At 45.0% G+C, this 23,016-nt stretch overlaps 1 protein-coding gene across 1 annotated transcript in view; it reads right to left on the bottom strand.

Annotated features, from left to right (window-relative positions):
- The window catches only part of LOC311235686 (solute carrier family 12 member 2), a gene marked incomplete at its 3' end in the record, with an annotated part of 117,418 nt that overhangs the window by 3,743 nt on the left and 90,659 nt on the right, over positions 1–23,016 (bottom strand). Inside the window, 8 exon segments of the mRNA XM_084323154.1 lie at positions 4,665–4,800; positions 9,929–10,015; positions 12,402–12,513; positions 14,232–14,345; positions 14,647–14,748; positions 15,573–15,652; positions 19,463–19,569; positions 22,584–22,724. Of these exon segments, the coding sequence (XP_084179280.1) occupies positions 4,665–4,800; positions 9,929–10,015; positions 12,402–12,513; positions 14,232–14,345; positions 14,647–14,748; positions 15,573–15,652; positions 19,463–19,569; positions 22,584–22,724 (879 nt within the window).

Raw genomic sequence — 23,016 nt, 5'->3', positions numbered from 1 at the left:
CAGTAGCAACGGCGAGAGCTGGGCTCGATACCAGCATATCCTGCGTTAGTGGCGAGCGCCTTGCCCACTGCGCCACTCAGCCGCCCAATACAACGGTATGTTAGGATAAGATAAGATATTCCTTTATTGATCCCCTTGGGGAGATTCAGGCATCATAGCAGCATGGGGGATGGGGGGGGGGGTACAGGTAGTAAAAACCACACAAGCAGTGTAAACAAATAAGTCAATATAATTTACTATCTAACTAACTGAAAAAATACAGTATTCACAGTGTCACATAAGGTGCAGTATGCATAAGGTAGTGTTATAATTTACTATCTAACTAACTGAAATATACAGTATTCACAGTATCACAGTATTCACATAAGGTGCAGTATTCACATAAGGTGCAGTATGCATACGGTAGTGTTATTGTCCTCCTTGGGTTCCTATTAGTTCTAGTTGGATGTCTGGCCGCAGTCCCTGCCCACTGTTGTGAAGCCTGATGGCCGCTGGTATGAAGGACTGTCCGAGGCGGTTAGTTGAGTGTCGGGGGGGTATGAGTCTGTGGCTGAACGTGCTTCTCATCTTGACTAGCTTGTCGTAGAGAGGGTGGGAGGGATTCTCCAGGATGGCAGCCAACTTCCTTCTCATCCCCCTCTCTGCCATCACCTCTAGTCTAACCAGCTCAACTCCCACCACGGAGCTAGCCTTCCTCACCAGCTTGTTTAGCTTGTTGGTGTCCCTCGAGTTGGTGTAGCCCCCCCAGCATGCCACAGCATAGAAGAGGACGCTGGCCACTACAGACTGGTAAAATGACTGCAGCAGTCTATTGCAAACATTGAAGGACTTGAGTCTCCTCAGGAAGAACAGCCTGCTCTGTCCTTTCCTGTAGAGTTAACCACTAACGACCGCCCCACCGGGGGCTGTTTTTTTTCACAATCTTAATATAATTATTTAAAAAAATAATTACAAGTCGATTATTTATTTCAATATAGAATATTCGTTGACAGCCCAAGTACAATTAGTTACTGCACACTGCATCACCCCTGAGTGGAACATGGAAAGCCAAACTTTCCCCCCACTGTACCGAAAACCTGTACCGAACCTTGACTTCAAAACCGAGCTACGTACCGTACCGTGGTTTTTGTGTACCGTTACACCCCTAAAAGGAAGACATTCAGCGGGAAAGGAAGACATTCAGCGACATTCAGCGGAAAAGGAGGACAGAATTCCTACGTGTTATTCTTGGACGAATGATTGGACAAATCATGCTGTCTGGCAGACTGTACCGCAGTCTCAGGTCCGGGCAAACAGACCCAGTTCATGATGCTTTTAGATTAGCTTGTTCTCTGCTGTTTTAAAACACTGGTCTCTGGCAGGACATTCCTGTTGTAAAACACTGGTGTCTGCTAGGTCATTCCTGTTGTAAAACACTGGTCTCTGGCAGGACATTCCTGTTGTAAAACACTGGTGTCTGGCAGGACATTCCTGTTTTAACCTCTTAACACTTTTTTGAGTGCCCATGACGTCATATGACGTTTTATCAGTCCAATGCCTGAATGCCCACGACGTGTATTAGCGTTTTCTTTTTTTATTAGCTATCTGATTTCATATTTCATCAACCGAGTCTCCCGTTGGTACAGCAGCTCCTCCAGCAGCTCAGAATGAAAAAAAGCGCCCCCTATCGTCTATCCCTGAGTAACTGCACGTCAGTCGCTTAGACTGACCTGGGATCAGTCGATATGTAGATGCGGAGCCAGCTGGCTCCTTGAGCTGGCAAGCTGTCTGCTCAACATGGAAGTCATCGCGGGACGGGAATCAGCCTGGAATATATATTCACAGTAGCCAATACTCAATCAATAAGCGTGATCGATTTTTGGAATGGCGATCAGGAATTGGAATGATCTTTTTGGAGAACATCTGATCTGAGGTAAGGAATCTATTTTAACTTGGGATAATCAGAGTTGTATTCGCTGAGATCTCAAGCGTTTGCCCTATGTGTGATTTTGTGTATTCTAGAATATTCCAGTAAATGTCTTTTATCATGGAATATTTATATTTTCCTTGAAAACGAGGGCTTTTCAAAATGCTATAAAACGAAAATGAACCGATAAAAAAACAATCTGCTTCGACAATGTTGACTGGAAAACGAGTCATTGATAAGCGACGGGCAGATTAGACACATAGCCATAATTTAAATCATAGATTAGATGTTTTTAATGCTAACATTGAAGTGGATGGTGGGCATTCAACCGGTAAATCAAGGTTAAGCTTGGGCTCTGAAAGTGTTAACAGGCGCCCCCAAAAGTGGACATTTTCTTTACTTGAACTTGAGAACTGCATACTTTTTTTGCAAACCAAAATACTATACTTTATACTTAGAGCACATGCATGAGCCTGGTCTCTTTTGAAAGATAACATTCTGATTATTAACAGGCCTTAGTGTAAATGACTTTGAATTCTAGAAAAGCCTTATTATTATTATTATTATTATTATTATTATTATTATTATTATTATTATTATTATTATTATTATTATTATTATTATTATTATTATTATTATTATTATTATTATTATTATTATTATTATTATTATTATTATTATTATTATTATTATTATTATAATAATCCTGCAACACAAAAGAAAGTAAAAAGAAAGTTGAATAATGTCTGAATCTGCTGCCTTGGATTTGATTGGCCCTGACTTTTTGACCTAACTAGCTGAACACTATCACCTCGTTGTTACGACTTGGTGATACTGATACATTTAGGACTGTTTGAGTGGACGAGGGCCGACTGAACACACCAATAGTAACAGTACCGTAGGATTAGGGTTGGGCACCGAGAACCTAACTTCCGGTTCCGGAACCGTTAACACTTTCTCTGCCAAGGACGCCTAAAGTCGTCATTCCCCGCCATGCTAATTCTGCCAATGACGCCGTAACATTGAAAAATCTGTGATCGCAATCGTATTTCTCCCGCAGAGACTTGAGATCTACTGTTGATCCCCTCTCAACTCTCCAACGGTTCAAGAGCGCCATCTGGTGGCCGATCGGCGGATCGCCCAAACTGGAAACCGGAAACGGAAACTGGTGCTCATCCAAATTCGGTCCGATGACTCGCTATAGGTCCCGGGACTCAAGCTAGACACAATGGATAGCAATCCGTTACCAATAACTCGATAAACAACATGATTTGGACGTATATACTATTATACAACCTGGAGATGGATTGCATATTTCAACATCCCATAATAGGAATATTTCTGCTCCACGCTGATCGCCCAACGGCCCGAGGAGACTGGGGTGAGTTTCAGCGTTTTTTTTTCACCGTGTTCAATACAAACTGCTCTAATGATCATATCACCCACACTAGATGAATCATCCAACGTTGGCCACGGAATTATAAACGACCCCCCCCCCCCCCCATCCGGTCAACATCAGATGATAAGTAGTAACTTCTAGAAGCACGTCCATTTGAAATTTTTTATCTCGCGCCGATCGCCATCAAACTGTATACAATCATCAATATAATGCATTTAGGGCTATAAATCACGTTCTGCAGAAAGCTGCAGAAAACGATAAAAACATATTTATACTTTAGACCGTATTTTAGTATGAATATGTGAATGAAAAAGTATAACGTTGCTACACCCTGAACAATAGATACTTGATGTTGAATGGGCCATAGTAATGTCAATTTAGCAATACAATTTAAAAAGTTATAGCCCTGCAAAGAAGGGGAACTTCTCCATAGACAAATAGAGCTGGCAGATGATGGTATAATGATGTACATAAGCCTGGCGAAGAAAGTGTTAAGAAGATTCTGGAACCGAAATATTTATTTTATTTATTTTTATTTATATATTTTTTATTAATTTGTCACATGACTGTTTTATTTTGTTACATATCTCAACACCCACCTGGGCTGCAGCTCTTTAGACTGCTGCCAACTTGCAATGTTATTTCAGCAGGTTTCAGTTTATTAAATATTAAGTTAAGAGTTTCATGTTCAGTTTTACAGTTACAGTTATTGAAGTTTGAAGTTACGTAATTGAATACCCTAGTTACAGTACAGCAACCAAATTAAACTGTATCAAGTCAACTGACAATGTGAATAGTATGAAAAAAATAAAGGATTTTTCAAATAAATGTTTTCTCCTGCGAAATAAGCTGTGACCTGTTTTGACCTGCACCTCAAAGAATCGGAATCGAGAATAGTTTAGAACACGAATCGAAATGGAGAATCGGAATCGTTCAAATCCAAACGATGCCCAACCCTACGTAGGATATGGTAATATGAGCACTATACTCTACCAACTGTACAATAGATCTCTCCATTATCTTGTTTTCACGATCGTGAGAAGACAAAATCATTGAAATTTAAACTTGATCAATCGCCCTGCCCTAATAGATAGATAGATAGATAGTTCAGATACTTCTGATGTGTTTTCTGTATTTTATACCCCTAAATATATAAAAAGTATAATTTCAATATATTTAAGCACATCTTAAGTACAACCTTTAACACACCAAGTACAACTTAAGTATTTTCAAGTTAGTAGTAGTCAAGGGGGGGTAGAGTGCCAGGAGGTGGGTGCTGTAGAATACCTTGGCCTTTTAGAGTTACAAGCAGAGGGGAGGGGGGTAGAGTGCCAGTGAGGTGGGTGCTGTGGAGAGTACCTTGGCCTTGTAGAGCTCCAGCTCGTTGTCTGTGATCCTCCAGGGTTCAAGGGCCTTCAGTCTCTCTGCCGCCTCCTGCTCCATGTCATCTTCCCTCAGTCTGTACGGCTCGATCAGCTCTTTGAAGGTCAACACACTGCAACGGAACATACGCTGTGATTAGATTATGACTAGATTATGACTGACCCTGCCCATCGCTTTTTGGTCACTACGATTACGGTACGACTGGTGTCATGGTGTAAATTGGATTAACCTCTTAACGTTCTGACGGTCCGCCTGCGGCATGTTTTCCCTCGCCCCCCGTCACGCTGTGTTGTTGTCCATCGACCAACACATCGGTTGAAAGCTAAAATGGCCACCGTTTGACACCCTGCTTGGCCTGCTATTACTTTTATTTTTTATTTTATTCGTTTATTTGGACGGGACAATGCAAAATTAATGAACACTGTGGAGTGTAAAAATTGCCGGATTTAGCACAAGGCTAATTTCCATCCGTTGTCCCCAAACATAAAAACAGGACTCATAGAAACAGTAAGAAATGTACAAATACATAAAAACAAGACACATAAAAACAGTAAAACATTTTTACAAATACATAACAGCATGTCACATGTGTTCACATGACTGGTTGGACTTCAGCCATTTTTTTAGTTGCCCTCTAAAAGAAGCAAGGGTGGGGCTTTCCCTTTTTCACCTCTGGTGTCTGACCTGGTGCAGAGTCCAGTGTTTCTTTTTTTGTAGATGAATTCCTGTACAGGAGGGGGAGCTAGTCCATGTAGGCATTTGTAGATGAAACAAGAGCTTTTTAAGACTTTGAAATTTTCAAAGCTCAAAAAGCTATATTGTTTCAAAATATTGCAATGGTGGTATGCCAATGGTTTCCTGGCAAATACCTTGATGGCTCTATGATAAAGCTGTTCGATGTGTTTCATGACAGTGACACCAGCAAATGACCAGTTTGTGAAGCAGTATTAAATATGTGAGAATATCATGCAATGAAGATACGTTTTTGCAGCATCAACTGTTAAAAAAGGCCGGATTTGTCTAAAATTAACTAAATTAAAATGTATTGTGCGTTTCACTTTTTTGACATGTTTCTTAAAGGATAGGTTCGAGTCCAAGATGATGCCGAGGTACTTGAAATGGGAAACCAATTCCAGTTCCTCCCCCCCCAGAAACACATTAGATCTTGTGATTCTGACTGGTCGTTTGCTGAACATCATGCATACCGTTTTATTTTGTATTTAGCAGTAGGCATGAGTTTTGCAACCAGTGTTGGACCTTGTTCATTGCATTTGAGAGGTTACATGAGATCAGGTCAGTTTTTTTACCATGTACAAAAATTACTGTCGTCAGCATACATCTGTACATTGAAGTCAGGGCATATGTCCGGCAGGTCATTGATGTACAGGGAAAACAGCAATGGCCCAAGGATCGATCCCTGCGGCACACCGACTGGATTGTCAAGATAAGGAGATTTGACACCAAAAAAAAAAAAATTGTCAATAAAATCCATAGATTCATTGATACAGTTGGTTGAAAGCCATTTGCTCAGTGCAGGAAGTCTGCTGAAACGCTCATCTCCACCTCTCATCTGGGATCCAGGAGATGGCGCCACAGGAGACGATCTTCCACGCCGGCAATGGGTTCTGCTGAACCGTTTAAGATCTGGGGTTGGTCGCTTTAAAGCATCATTAAAGAAGTGGGGCCTGGCAGACAGCGCTGCATGTGAGTGTGGAGACCCTGAGCAGACTGTTGACCACATCCTGACCATCTGCCCCCTATACAAACCACCCTCGGAAGCCAGCCTCTTTGATGTGGGACCAGAGTTAAGGGCATGGCTACAAGATACGAAGTTGGACCTCTGACGTTACACGAAAGAAGAAGACCACTGATGCACACCTCAATGTTCAGGGAGCTGAGTGTGCTAAATAAAGCAGTGAAATGCTGTTTTAGGATTTCTGACTTTTTATCTTCTGTGTCACATGTACCGATGTGCAAGATCAGGGTTTTCACTGTTGGGTGTGCAGCGACAAGATCCAGAATTCTGTCATTCATATCAGAGACTTCTGTCTTTGGGGAAACATAGTACTTTTGCTTTCCTCTTTCCTATGCATTTTACATCATTTACAGCTGCGTCACCCACGTATGCAGTATGTGCCACGTAGTCTGTATGCTGCAGGGCTGGTGGAGGCTAGCTGCTGCAGGGCTGGTGGAGGCTAGCTGCTGCAGGGCTGGTGGAGGCTAGCTGCTGCAGGGCTGGTGGAGGCTAGCTGCTGCAGGGCTAGAGGAGACTAGCTGCTGCAGGGCTGGTGGAGGCTAGCTGCTGCAGGGCTGGTGGAGGCTAGCTGCTGCAGGGCTGGTGGAGGCTAGCTGCTGCAGGGCTGGTGGAGGCTAGCTGCTGCAGGGCTAGAGGAGGCTAGCTGCTGCAGGGCTGGTGGAGGCTAGCTGCTGCAGGGCTGGTGGAGGCTAGCTGCTGCAGGGCTAGAGGAGGCTAGCTGCTGCAGGGCTGGTGGAGGCTAGCTGCTGCAGGGCTAGAGGAGGCTAGCTGCTGCAGGGCTGGTGGAGGCTAGCTGCTGCAGGGCTGGTGGAGGCTAGCTGCTGCAGGGCTGGTGGAGACTAGCTGCTGCAGGGCTGGTGGAGACTAGCTGCTGCAGGGCTAGAGGAGGCTAGCTGCTGCAGGGCTGGTGGAGACTAGCTGCTGCAGGGCTAGAGGAGACTAGCTGCTGTAGGCCTGGTGGAGGCTAGCTGCTGCAGGGCTGGTGGAGGCTAGCTGCTGCAGGGCTAGAGGAGGCTAGCTGCTGCAGGGCTGGTGGAGGCTAGCTGCTGCAGGGCTGGTGGAGGCTAGCTTCTGCAGGGCTGGTGGAGGCTAGCTGCTGCAGGGCTAGAGGAGGCTAGCTGCTGCAGGGCTGATGGAGGCTAGCTGCTGTAGGGCTGGTGGAGGCTAGCTGCTGCAGGGCTGGTGGAGGCTAGCTGCTGCAGGGCTGGTGGAGGCTAGCTGCTGCAGGGCTGGTGGAGGCTAGCTGCTGCAGGGTTGGTGGAGGCTAGCTGCTGCAGGGCTAGAGGAGGCTAGCTGCTGCAGGGCTGGTGGAGGCTAGCTGCTGCAGGGCTAGTGGAGGCCAGCTGCTGCAGGGCTAGAGGAGGCTAGCTGCTGCAGGGCTAGAGGAGGCTAGCTGCTGCAGGGCTAGAGGAGGCTAGCTGCTGCAGGGCTGGTGGAGGCTAGCTGCTGCAGGGCTGGTGGAGGCTAGCTGCTGCAGGGCTGGTGGAGGCTAGCTGCTGCAGGGCTGGTGGAGGCTAGCTGCTGCAGGGCTGGTGGAGGCTAGCTGCTGCAGGGCTGGTGGAGGCTAGCTGCTGCAGGGCTAGAGGAGGCTAGCTGCTGCAGGGCTGGTGGAGGCTAGCTGCTGCAGGGCTGGTGGAGGCTAGCTGCTGCAGGGCTGGTGGAGGCTAGCTGCTGCAGGGCTGGTGGAGGCTAGCTGCTGCAGGGCTGGTGGAGGCTAGCTGCTGCAGGGTTGGTGGAGGCTAGCTGCTGCAGGGCTAGAGGAGGCTAGCTGCTGCAGGGCTGGTGGAGGCTAGCTGCTGCAGGGCTAGTGGAGACTAGCTGCTGCAGGGCTGGTGGAGGCTAGCTGCTGCAGGGCTGGTGGAGGCCAGCTGCTGTAGGGCTAGAGGAGGCTAGCTGCTGCAGGGCTGGTGGAGGCTAGCTGCTGTAGGGCTAGAGGAGGCTAGCTGCTGTAGGGCTGGTGGAGGCTAGCTGCTGCAGGGCTGGTGGAGACTAGCTGCTGCAGGGCTAGAGGAGGCTAGCTGCTGCAGGGTTGGTGGAGGCTAGCTGCTGTAGGGTTGGTGGAGGCTAGCTGCTGCAGGGTTGGTGGAGGCTAGCTGCTGGAGGGCTGGTGGAGGCTAGCTGCTGGAGGGCTGGTAGAGGCTAGCTGCTGCAGGGCTGGTAGAGGCCAGCAAGGAGGCTAGTAGGCCTCAGCCCACAAAGCAGGGCAGATGGAGGCTACAGCTTGTAGAGCAGATGGAGTAGGCCTCAGCTCACAGAAGGTATGTCAGCAAACAGGACAGAAAACAGGTAATCCAAGCAGCTGCTGTAGGGCTGGTGGAGGGCGGCTAGTTGGAAGGCTAGTAGGCCTTAGCCCACAAAGCAGGGCAGATGGAGGCTACAGCTTGTAGAGCAGATGGAGTAGGCCTCAGCTCAGGGAAAGCATGTCAGCAAACCAGACAGAAAGCAGCTAATCCAAGCAGATTTTCAGATTATGTCCAGCCAGTATCTGAATGAAGGCAATGTCAAGCAGGTGTAGAAAAAAAAGCCATAAAAAAGCCATAAAAATACATCAAATCTCACAAACTCACAGCTTAAAAACATGGAGCTGCCATCTTGGAAAAGGGGCGTGAACAACAACAACATTGGTTCCAATTTCGCGTTATAAGACCAAACAGCCATGTCAGTTTTAAAAAAGTTACCACCTCCAGTTTCGCCTCCCGGCAATCGGACCAATCACCTCTGACGGTAAAAATTATTGACAGTTTTTGTAGCCAATGAATTTCTGGAAACTACGATATATGACTTGAGGGATGTTTACCAGAAAAGACATGGTTTTCTCTCGCCGTAAAGTTCCAGACTTGTTAGACTTCTGCTGCACGCATTAGTTCATTGTTGCCAAGGGCCATTTTGGATAAACATGCCTATACATACCATTAGAAAAACATGTGTAAAACTCAAATTTTCTGTGGTATTGTTATCGACTTTGGACCTGTACTAGATAAGACTTCAGGCTATGGCCCCATTGTGTTTTCCAGCTAATACCTCTGAGCTGGAACCTTTAAGAGGCATCTGCCCGCAAAATAATTCAGATGTAAGTAAAAAAAGAAAACGTATATTTCAGTGTGTTCAAACCTCTGTAACTCTATTACAGTAGCACTCAGAGTGACTCAGAATGTTCCCTTTCAAAAGAGGCCAGACTCATGCATGTGCTATAAATGGTTCAAGAATAGCTTTCAAGTTACTTTGGGTATTCAGGCGTTTTATGCAAAATTTTATTATACAAACGTCATGTAGAATGTGTACTTTTACTTTAGATACTTAAGCACATGCAATAGCAAACACTATTTGCTATTTGAATGGAGGACTTTTACTTTTACCAGAGTACTCATTTATCTGAGTATTTTTACTTTTACTTCATTAAAGGAACTGTGTACTTCTTCCACCACTGGGTGTTTGAGTGACAAAATGTGTGCATTTCCCCAGAATGATCCCAATAATGTCCTACTTGTGTTTCTTGGGCTTGGTGTTGATGTCTCCCAGCACGTTGATGTCAGAGTAGTCGATTCGGAACCTGCTCAGCAGGGTGGCCATCCTGTTAGGAACGTGAAGAACCACATGTGACAGAACATGAAGAACCACAAACACACGTGTGACAGAACATGAAGAACCACAAACACACGTGTGACAGAACATGAAGAACCACATGTGACAGAACATGAATAACCACAAACACACGTGTGACAGAACATGAAGAACCACAAACACACGTGTGACAGAACATGAATAACCACAAACACACGTGTGACAGAACATGAAGAACCACATGTGACAGAACATGAAGATCCACAAACACACGTGTAACAGAACATGAAGAACCACAAACACACGTGTGACAGAACATGAAGATCCACGTGTGACAGAACATGAAGAACCACATGTGACAGAACATGAAGATCCACAAACACACGTGTAACAGAACATGAAGAACCACAAACACACGTGTAACAGAACATGAAGAACCACAAACACACGTGTGACAGAACATGAATAACCACAAACACACGTGTGACAGAACATGAAGAACCACAAACACACGTGTAACAGAACATGAAGAACCACATGTGACAGAACATGAAGAACCACAAACACACGTGTAACAGAACATGAAGAACCACATGTGACAGAACATGAAGATCCACGTGTGACAGAACATGAAGAACCACAAACACACGTGTGACAGAACATGAAGAACCACATGTGACAGAACATGAAGAACACATGTGACAGAACATGAAGAACCACAAACACACGTGTAACAGAACATGAAGAACCACAAACACACGTGTGACAGAACATGAAGAACCACAAACACACGTGTGACAGAACATGAAGAACCACAAACACACGTGTGACAGAACATGAAGAACCACAAACACACGTGTAACAGAACATGAAAAACCACAAACACACGTGTGACAGAACATGAAGAACCACAAACACACGTGTGACAGAACATGAAGAACCACAAACACACATGTGTGACAGAACATGAAGAACCACAAACACACATGTGTGACAGAACATGAAGAACCACAAACACACGTGTGTGTCAGAACATGAATAACCACAAACACACGTGTGACAGAACATGAAGAACCACAAACACACGTGTAACAGAACATGAAGAACCACATGTGACAGAACATGAAGAACCACAAACACACGTGTAACAGAACATGAAGAACCACATGTGACAGAACATGAAGATCCACGTGTGACAGAACATGAAGAACCACAAACACACGTGTGACAGAACATGAAGAACCACATGTGACAGAACATGAAGAACACATGTGACAGAACATGAAGAACCACAAACACACGTGTAACAGAACATGAAGAACCACAAACACACGTGTGACAGAACATGAAGAACCACAAACACACGTGTGACAGAACATGAAGAACCACAAACACACGTGTAACAGAACATGAAAAACCACAAACACACGTGTGACAGAACATGAAGAACCACAAACACACGTGTGACAGAACATGAAGAACCACAAACACACATGTGTGACAGAACATGAAGAACCACAAACACACGTGTGTGTCAGAACATGAAGAACCACAAGAAGAACATGAAGAACACATGTGACAGAACATGAAGAACACATGTGACAGAACATGAAGAACACATGTGACAGAACATGAAGAACACATGTGACAGAACATGAAGAACACGTGTGACAGAACATGAAGAACACATGTGACAGAACATGAAGAACACATGTGACAGAACATGAAGAACACGTGTGACAGAACATGAAGAACACATGTGACAGAACATGAAGAACACGTGTGACAGAACACGAGGAACCACAAGAAGAACACATACAAAATGTGGACAAAAGAGGTTGTGGAGCCTTCAACAAAATCATCGAACTTGGGTGAAATAGCGTTTGGAAATACCGTACATTCTTCAGGTTTGTTTGTTCCTAGCTACAATGGAGTTTCATTTTAAGAGTGTACGTGTAACTGTTTGGGCTTGAGGGGGGAGGGGCGGGCGGAGCGCACCAGTGTGAAGGAAGGGTGCGCTGCATTTACAACACAAGACAAAATGAGAGGAACGCGACATGCGGCACAATAATCGTTTTATCTAGATGATCTTGTTTTCATGATCGTGGTAAGACAAAATAATTTAAAATTGAAACTCGATTAATCGCCCTGCCCTAATAGATAGATACATACATAGATAGATAGTTTATTATCCTCTCAGCTGTTTACCAAAATCAAATGTATGTATAGTTAAATACTTTTTATGCCCCTAAATACATAAACAGTACAATTTCAATATTTCTAAGCACATCTTAATAAGTACAACTTTCATTCTTCAGGTTTGTTTGTTCCTAGCTACAAGGGAGTTTCATTTTAAGAGTGTAAGTGTTTAACAGCGCTGACGTTGAGGAACTCACGCTCTGCGGTCGTGGTCGATGCGGTTGATCTTTCCACCGACGAACACACGGATCCGGCAGTCGGCCCATTTCTTCTTGTTGGTCATCAGGAAAGGAATCAACAGGGTCAGACCTGGAGCATCGAGGACAAAATAAATACATTTTTCAAGTGGGCTCTGGTCAAAAAGGCAGAATACAGATAATTTTCACATATAGAACAACATTAAAACAAACACAAATAAAAACGACACTGAGAGCACACCAATACAAAAAGATATAGAAAATGTCACATGTCAGTGAAAACAGACAATATTAAAAACATGATCACTCCATGGCAGGAAGGTGTATAGACTTCCGGTATTCTGAGAGCGGGGGGAGAAAATGAATGAATGTGGAGAGCCTTGACGTAAGTGGTTGCAGCTACGGCTGTGGGGGCGCTGGAGACATGATCCAATAGACTTCTATACGCCTGAGTCTCCTGAACACGGAGAGACCAATCCCAAGTCGATCGGCACTTTCTCGGCCGAGCTATAGTAAATTTTCCACAATTTTTTATTTTTTCAAATATTTTTTCTCTCTCACTTTTTCTGTATATTTTTTTGCTCCCATCCCAATTTTGTCGTTATGCCAATTCCCTTCCTGGTCGTTGCGCATTGCCCCACTGTCGGCCTGGGGAGGGTGTAGAACTACCACATGTCCCCTCCGATACATGTGGAGCCAGCCAGCCGCTTCTTTTCACCTGACAGCGAGGACTCTCACTGGGGGAATGTAACGCGTGCGGAGGTTCACGCTATTTCCCCCAGATCCCCTCCCTGCTGAACAGGAGCCCCGACCGGCCAGTAGGAACCGCAGTTTACAACGACCAGGACACATACCCCGCCGGCTTCCCACCCGCTAACACTGTCAATTGTTATTAGTAGGGACTGACGAAGCCGGAGGTACCGCTGACAGCTGGATTCGATCCCAGAGTCTCTGCGGTGGTAGGCAAGTGCATTCTCCACTGCGCTACCCGGTCGCCCCTTACTCCCCAAACTCTTATACCCACCTCCATTACCAAAGAGTTAATATGAACCCACCTCCATCATCAAACAGTTCATATTAACCCACCTCCATCATCAAAGAGTTAATATGAACCCACCTCCATCATCAAAGAATTAATATGAACCCACCTCCATCATCAAACAGTTAATATTAACCCACCTCCATCATCAAATAGTTCATATTAACCCACCTCCATCATCAAAGAGTTAATATGAACCCACCTCCATCATCAAACAGTTAATATGAACCCACCTCCATCATCAAACAGTTAATATTAACCCACCTCCATCATCAAACAGTTCATATTAACCCACCTCCATCATCAAACAGTTAATATTAACCCACCTCCATCATCAAACAGTTAATATTAACCCACCTCCATCATCAAATAGTTCATATTAACCCACCTCCATCATCAAAGAGTTAATATTAACCCACCTCCATCATCAAACAGTTAATATGAACCCACCTCCATCATCAAACAGTTAATATTAACCCACCTCCATCATCAAACAGTTCATATTAACCCACCTCCATCATCAAAGAGTTAATATGAACCCACCTCCATCATCAAACAGTTAATATGAACCCACCTCCATCATCAAACAGTTAATATTAACCCACCTCCATCATCAAATAGTTAATATTAACCCACCTCCATCATCAAAGAGTTAATATTAACCCACCTCCATCATCAAAGAGTTAATATTAACCCGCCTCCATCATCAAATAGTTAATATTAACCCACCTCCATCATCAAAGAGTTAATATTAACCCACCTCCATCATCAAAGAGTTAATATTAACCCACCTCCATCATCAAAGAGCCACCAGACGTCTATGGTGCCTTTGCCTTGCCTTTTTTTGAACTGTTGGCTGCTCTCCAACATTCGCTGGTCTGCCAGACTCAGATGAGACTTTGTGTCTGTGGGAGGGGGAGGGGGTCAGATCAGAGTTCATTCTATCATTTATCCAGCCACATTATCCTTCATATAACAATTTATCCATCAATCCAGCCACTAGTTTGTGAGGGTCAGAGGGGACTTCTAGTCTATTAATATATAATGATTAGATTAATAGATTAGATTCAAACGTATTGTCATCATACAGCACACGTACAGTACAACGGAAAGAAGTTTGGCTCCCTCTCTCAATCCCTCCCTCCCTCCCTCTCTCCCTCCCTCCCTTTATCCCTCCCTCCCTCCTTCCCTTCCTCCGTCCTCTACCTCTCAGTATCAGTGGGCTGGTTTTGGAGTCTTTCGTCAGGGTCACTTTCACTACCTCCTCCTTCATGCCCCCTGCTGGCTTCTCATGGGAGGACAACTCATCTGGAGGGAGAGACACACAGACATACAGTACATACAGTATACTAGGCAACTAGGGCTGACCCCTATTAGTCGATTAGTCGACTAATCGGTCGAAAGGAGCCGTAGTCGACTAGCCAACCTCTTAGTCGAATACAAAAAAATATATATATATATTTATAATAATTTTTTTTATCATTCTTTCCAAAAGAAAAGAGGCCTAGAAGCGTGGCTAACGCTAATGGCATGCATACCAGAGGCTATCTGCCTACGAAACCAGGCACTGAAAGAGGATTTCACCCATCTAATGAACACACTAGACTAGACAAATATCAAGATGTATCCATCAGTGGACCAATTGCATGCTTTTGCAGAGGACAAGAAGCATTCAGTCGACTCCTTCAGACATTAAGCACCCCCCACAGCCCCCACAGAGGACAAGAAGCCTTCAGTCGACTCCTTCAGACATTAAGCACCCCCCACAGCCCAAATGGAATGATATTTGGCCAATCATAGTCGACCATCCAAATCCTTAGTCGGGGACAGCCCTACAGTATACGCATAGATATAGATATTTAAATAGATAGATAGATAGATAGATAGATAGATAGATAGATAGATAGATAGATAGATAGATAGATAGATAGATAGATAGATAGATAGATAGATAGATAGATAGATAGATAGATAGATAGATAGATAGATAGATAGATAGATAGATAGACTGAAAGTCCCATACCGAACTAATACATACATAAATACATAAATAGATAGATGGGTAGATAGATTACAGACACACACATACATAGATATCTGTTAATTTGAGGCCTGATATGAAGACGGAGTACCTTGTCCCTGGATGTGAGAGACATCCAGTCCCTCCTGCAGTCTGAGAATCACCACACCATACTGGAGGTCAAACGCATCGCTGAAAACACACGCACACACACACACGCACGCACACATACACACACGCACACCACACACACGCACGCACACATACACACACGCACACACACGCACGCACGCACGCACACACACACACACGCACGCACGCACACACACACACCACACACACACACACACCACACACACACAGTGTAAAACTACATGCATGTCCAGAAAAACTACTTAAGTTAAATATATATAAATATATAATATAAGTTATATATATCCTCCAGATGTATTTGAAATGCTTACAATGTTTCTTTATTGAAGAACAATTTGTCTAAATATATTTGTTTCCACCAAATTGTACAATAAAGTACTGAAAATGCCTTGGATGTAAATTGGCAACAAGCACCCATTGATATTTACCGGCAGTTTATATTAATATATATTACACAGCTTTCTGTGTAGTGTGTCACTGTCAACCTATTAGTGACATCACACATGCAACTCAGATTTCAGAGAAACTCTCTCTCCCCGGGAGAATAATGTGATCTGGTGATAACAACCTGTAACAACCTGTATAGTCAAACCTCATACCTCCAGGAGGAGTTACGCACTCAACACACTTCTGAGTGGAGGGGATCTTTAAATACCTCTCCTTCTTTTCCCCACTCTCTCTCTATCTCCCTCTCTTGCTCTCTCTCTATCTCCCTCTCTTGCTCTGTCTCTATCTCCCTCTCTTGCTCTCTCTCTATCTCCCTCTCTCTCTCTCTCTATCTCCCTCTCTTGCTCTCTCTCTATCTCCCTCTCTCTCTCTCTATCTCCCTCTCTTGCTCTGTCTCTATCTCCCTCTCTTGCTCTCTATCTCCCTCTCTTGCTCTCTCTCTATCTCCCTCTCTTGCTCTGTCTATATCTCCCTCTCTTGCTCTCTCTCTATCTCCCTCTCTTGCTCTGTCTCTATCTCCCTCTCTTGCTCTCTCTCTATCTCCCTCTCTTGCTCTCTCTCTATCTCCCTCTCTTGCTCTCTCTCTATCTCCCTCTCTTGCTCTCTCTCTATCTCCCTCTCTTGCTCTCTCTCTATCTCCCTCTCTTGCTCTCTCTCTATCTCCCTCTCTTGCTCTGTCTCTATCTCTCTCTCTATCTCCCTCTCTTGCTCTCTCTCTATCTCCCTCTCTTGCTCTCTCTCTCTATCTCCCTCTCTTGCTCTCTCTCTATCTCCCTCTCTTGCTCTCTCTCTCTATCTCCCTCTCTTGCTCTGTCTCTATCTCCCTCTCTTGCTCTCTCTCTATCTCCCTCTCTTGCTCTGTCTCTATCTCTCTCTCTATCTCCCTCTCTTGCTCTCTCTCTATCTCCCTCTCTTGCTTTCTCTCTCTATCTCCCTCTCTTGCTCTCTCTCTATCTCCCTCTCTTGCTCTGTCTCTATCTCCCTCTCTTGCTCTCTCTTGCTCTGTCTCAATGTCTCTCGCTCACCAACATTAGCAGCGTATTTGTCCTCACTCTCCTTACTGTATGATGCTGATGTACATCTCTACGTCTCTCACGTCTCCTTACTGTATGATGCTGATGTACATCTCTAGGTCTCTCATGTCTCCTTACTGTATGATGCTGATGTACATCTCTACGTCTCTCACGTCTCCTTACTGTATGATGCTGATGTACATCTCTACGTCTCTCACGTCTCCTTACTGTATGATGCTGATGTACATCTCTAGGTCTCTCACGTCTCCTTACTGTATGATGCTGATGTACATCTCTAGGTCTCTCATGTCTCCTTACTGTATGATGCTGATGTACATCTCTACGTCTCTCACGTCTCCTTACTGTATGATGCTGATGTACATCTCTACGTCTCTCACGTCTCCTTACTGTATGATGCTGATGTACATCTCTACGTCTCTCACGTCTCCTTACTGTATGATGCTGATGTACATCTCTACGTCTCTCACGTCTCCTTACTGTATGATGCTGATGTACATCTCTACGTCTCTCACGTCTCCTTACTGTATGATGCTGATGTACATCTCTACGTCTCTCACGTCTCCTTACTGTATGATGCTGATGTACATCTCTACGTCTCTCACGTCTCCTTACTGTATGATGCTGATGTACATCTCTACGTCTCTCACTCTCCTTACTGTATGATGCTGATGTACATCTCTACGTCTCTCACGTCTCCTTACTGTATGATGCTGATGTACATCTCTACGTCTCTCACGTCTCCTTACTGTATGATGCTGATGTACATCTCTACGTCTCTCACGTCTCCTTACTGTATGATGCTGATGTACATCTCTACGTCTCTCACGTCTCCTTACTGTATGATGCTGATGTACATCTCTACGTCTCTCACGTCTCCTTACTGTATGATGCTGATGTACATCTCTACGTCTCTCACGTCTCCTTACTGTATGATGCTGATGTACATCTCTACGTCTCTCATGTCTCCTTACTGTATGATGCTGATGTACATCTCTACGTCTCTCATGTCTCCTTACTGTATGATGCTGATGTACATCTCTACGTCTCTCATGTCTCCTTACTGTATGATGCTGATGTACATCTCTACGTCTCTCATGTCTCCTTACTGTATGATGCTGATGTACATCTCTAGGTCTCTCACGTCTCCTTACTGTATGATGCTGATGTACATCTCTACGTCTCTCACGTCTCCTTACTGTATGATGCTGATGTACATCTCTACGTCTCTCATGTCTCCTTACTGTATGATGCTGATGTACATCTCTACGTCTCTCACGTCTCCTTACTGTATGATGCTGATGTACATCTCTACGTCTCTCATGTCTCCTTACTGTATGATGCTGATGTACATATCTACGTCTCTCATGTCTCCTTACTGTATGATGCTGATGTACATCTCTACGTCTCTCACGTCTCCTTACTGTATGATGCTGATGTACATCTCTACGTCTCTCATGTCTCCTTACTGTATGATGCTGATGTACATCTCTACGTCTCTCACGTCTCCTTACTGTATGATGCTGATGTACATCTCTCACGTCTCTCACGTCTCCTTACTGTATGATGCTGATGTACATCTCTAGGTCTCTCACGTCTCCTTACTGTATGATGCTGATGTACATCTCTACGTCTCTCATGTCTCCGTACTGTATGATGCTGATGTACATCTCTACGTCTCTCACGTCTCCTTACTGTATTATGCTGATGTACATCTCTACGTCTCTCACGTCTCCTTACTGTATGATGCTGATGTACATCTCTACGTCTCTCACGTCTCCTTACTGTATGATGCTGATGTACATCTCTACGTCTCTCACGTCTCCTTACTGTATGATGCTGATGTACATCTCTAGGTCTCTCATGTCTCCTTACTGTATGATGCTGATGTACATCTCTAGGTCTCTCACGTCTCCTTACTGTATGATGCTGATGTACATCTCTACGTCTCTCACGTCTCCTTACTGTATGATGCTGATGTACATCTCTACGTCTCTCACGTCTCCTTACTGTATGATGCTGATGTACATCTCTCACGTCTCTCACGTCTCCTTACTGTATGATGCTGATGTACATCTCTAGGTCTCTCACGTCTCCTTACTGTATGATGCTGATGTACATCTCTACGTCTCTCATGTCTCCTTACTGTATGATGCTGATGTACATCTCTACGTCTCTCACGTCTCCTTACTGTATGATGCTGATGTACATCTCTACGTCTCTCACGTCTCCTTACTGTATGATGCTGATGTACATCTCTACGTCTCTCACGTCTCCTTACTGTATGATGCTGATGTACATCTCTAGGTCTCTCATGTCTCCTTACTGTATGATGCTGATGTACATCTCTACGTCTCTCATGTCTCCTTACTGTATGATGCTGATGTACATCTCTACGTCTCTCATGTCTCCGTCGCTCCAGCTGTTCTTGTAGCCCATGACCAGGGTGTTGGGCTTCAGGCGACCAAGGCCTGTGGCCTGCAGGGAACAACACAGTCAACATTTACATTTACATTTAGTCATTTAGCTAGCTATTTTGCATTTATTTAAAAAAAAATTGGGTCTTATGGTGTTCTTGTTTTGTTCTTGACTTATTGTGATGTTTCTTCTTGACTTGTTTAAAGAAGACGTGTCCAGCCCATGGGGACATTAACGTGTGTTGTCGGGCCTTACAAATAAATTTGATTTGAGCTGACGCTTTTATCCAAAGCGACTTACAAGTTCTGTACGACAAGTCATCAGGAAGGGCACAACTCTATCAGCTGAGTAACAATGTTCATCAAAGTGTTGAGTGCTACAGTGTAGGTTAGTTTATTAGGACAAGTGCATGACAGTAAGGTTAGTTCGGGTTAGATATTTAAAAAAATATATATTTTAAATTTTTTTTGATAATGGTTGAAGAAGTGCGTCTTTAGTCGACGGCGAAAGATTGGACGGGTTTCGGCTGTCCTAACTGTGGTGGGCAGTTCATTCCACCATTGTGGGGCAAGGACTGAGAAAAGGCGGCTTCTCATTGATGACCCTCCCAGAGCTCGGATAGGAGTGGGTCTGAGACGGCCAGAAGATGCAGAGCGTAGGGGTCTTGAGGGTGTGTAGTTAGAGACCATTGACCGGAGGTAGACGGGAGCGGTTCCCTTTGCCGCACGGTATACCAGGTCGAGTCAACTCACTACATCAAACGTTCAAATAGTCCATTAAAAGGAACACGGTCAAACATTGTGGGAAATGCTGCTTACCGTCTTCTCCAGAGTCAGACGAGAAGATAGATACCGATTTCCTGTTGGCCCCTAAAACACCTCTCCTGGAGTTTTAAGCTAGGCTAGTGGTTCGTATCTGCTTCCATTCGATTTGTGCTAAGTTAGGCTAGCTTGCAGCCAGATCGTTTTCTACTGAAAGCACAGAGAGGAAATTGGAATCTATCTTCTTGTCTGACTTCCCATTTCCCCCATGTGGAATGCACCTGATTGGATAAATGACACGCTGGTGCCCTAGTGTGACATCCAGTTTCTGAATGTTATCTATAGCACAATTGAAAATGGGGGACCCTGATGTAAACAAGACGAAAGTCTTTCTCTGGTCTGCATCCCCTTAACAATTGTGTGTATTGAGCCGTACTGTATTGTACCCATTCTGCAATCTGTTAATAAAGTTATCAATCAATCAATCAATCAATCAATCAATCAATCAATCAATCAATCAATCAATCAATCAATCACCATCTAGTGGCTGGATGTTATCTATAGCACCATCTAGTGGCTGAATGTTATCTATAGCACCTTTAAGACTTGAAACTTGCACATGTGTGGTTTACTCCCCCCTATGGTGGAAGTGTGTACCTGCAGTAGGTACTGTGCTCCGTGCCTCAAGCTGTCTGAGAACACAGGTGTGTAGAAGGTAGTGTGTACCTGCAGTAGGTACTGTGCTCCGTGTCTCAAGCTGTCTGAGAACACAGGTGTGTAGAAGGTAGTGTGTACCTGCAGTAGGTACTGTGCTCCGTGCCTCAAGCTGTCTGAGAACACAGGTGTGTAGAAGGTAGTGTGTACCTGCAGTAGGTACTGTGCTCCGTGCCTCAAGCTGTCTGAGAACACAGGTGTGTAGAAGGTAGTGTGTACCTGCAGTAGGTACTGTGCTCCGTGTCTCAAGCTGTCTGAGAACACAGGTGTGTAGACGGTAGTGTGTACCTGCAGTAGGTACTGTGCTCCGTGTCTCAAGCTGTCTGAGAACACAGGTGTGTAGAAGGTAGTGTGTACCTGCAGTAGGTACTGTGCTCCGTGTCTCAAGCTGTCTGAGAACACAGGTGTGTAGAAGGTAGTGTGTACCTGCAGTAGGTGCTGTGCTCCGTGCCTCAAGCTGTCTGAGAACACAGGTGTGTAGAAGGTAGTGTGTACCTGCAGTAGGTACTGTGCTCCGTGTCTCAAGCTGTCTGAGAACACAGGTGTGTAGAAGGTAGTGTGTACCTGCAGTAGGTACTGTGCTCCGTGCCTCAAGCTGTCTGAGAACACAGGTGTGTAGAAGGTAGTGTGTACCTGCAGTAGGTACTGTGCTCCGTGCCTCAAGCTGTCTGAGAACACAGGTGTGTAGAAGGTAGTGTGTACCTGCAGTAGGTACTGTGCTCCGTGCCTCAAGCTGTCTGAGAACACAGGTGTGTAGAAGGTAGTGTGTACCTGCAGTAGGTACTGTGCTCCGTGTCTCAAGCTGTCTGAGAACACAGGTGTGTAGACGGTAGTGTGTACCTGCAGTAGGTACTGTGCTCCGTGTCTCAAGCTGTCTGAGAACACAGGTGTGTAGAAGGTAGTGTGTACCTGCAGTAGGTACTGTGCTCCGTGTCTCAAGCTGTCTGAGAACACAGGTGTGTAGAAGGTAGTGTGTACCTGCAGTAGGTACTGTGCTCCGTGCCTCAAGCTGTCTGAGAACACAGGTGTGTAGAAGGTAGTGTGTACCTGCAGTAGGTACTGTGCTCCGTGTCTCAAGCTGTCTGAGAACACAGGTGTGTAGAAGGTAGTGTGTACCTGCAGTAGGTACTGTGCTCCGTGCCTCAAGCTGTCTGAGAACACAGGTGTGTAGAAGGTAGTGTGTACCTGCAGTAGGTACTGTGCTCCGTGCCTCAAGCTGTCTGAGAACACAGGTGTGTAGAAGGTAGTGTGTACCTGCAGTAGGTACTGTGCTCCGTGCCTCAAGCTGTCTGAGAACACAGGTGTGTAGAAGGTAGTGTGTACCTGCAGTAGGTACTGTGCTCCGTGTCTCAAGCTGTCTGAGAACACAGGTGTGTAGAAGGTAGTGTGTACCTGCAGTAGGTACTGTGCTCCGTGCCTCAAGCTGTCTGAGAACACAGGTGTGTAGAAGGTAGTGTGTACCTGCAGTAGGTACTGTGCTCCGTGCCTCAAGCTGTCTGAGAACACAGGTGTGTAGAAGGTAGTGTGTACCTGCAGTAGGTACTGTGCTCCGTGTCTCAAGCTGTCTGAGAACACAGGTGTGTAGAAGGTAGTGTGTACCTGCAGTAGGTACTGTGCTCCGTGCCTCAAGCTGTCTGAGAACACAGGTGTGTAGAAGGCCTTGATGCTCTTCTTGTGCAGCCAGCGGCGGCAGCGGGCGTGGTCCTGACTCAGGTCCTTGTGGTTGGGCCTACGGGACGCCTTGGAAGGTAGAACAACAATGACAATCGATTAGATTCGATTAGAGACGAAACAATGTATATAAAACGACATAAATAAGCGATTTAAAACGAATGAGTTCCGCATGACTTCTTTTACAGAATTCCACATGCAGAAATGTACAAGACAAGTTTCCCAAAGAGCATAGATTAGATTAAAATGTATTGACATTATACAGCACAAGTACAGTACAACGAAAAGAAGTTTGGCATCGAACCAGAGTGCAAATGTAGCAGTAAAGTGCAACAGTATTATACAATGTACAGGTGATTAA

This window comes from Notolepis coatsorum (genome assembly GCF_963971535.1).
Source record: "Notolepis coatsorum genome assembly, chromosome: 10".
Classification (NCBI taxonomy): Eukaryota; Metazoa; Chordata; class Actinopteri; order Aulopiformes; family Paralepididae; genus Notolepis; species Notolepis coatsorum.
This window is presented reverse-complemented; position numbering and strand designations above follow the sequence as displayed.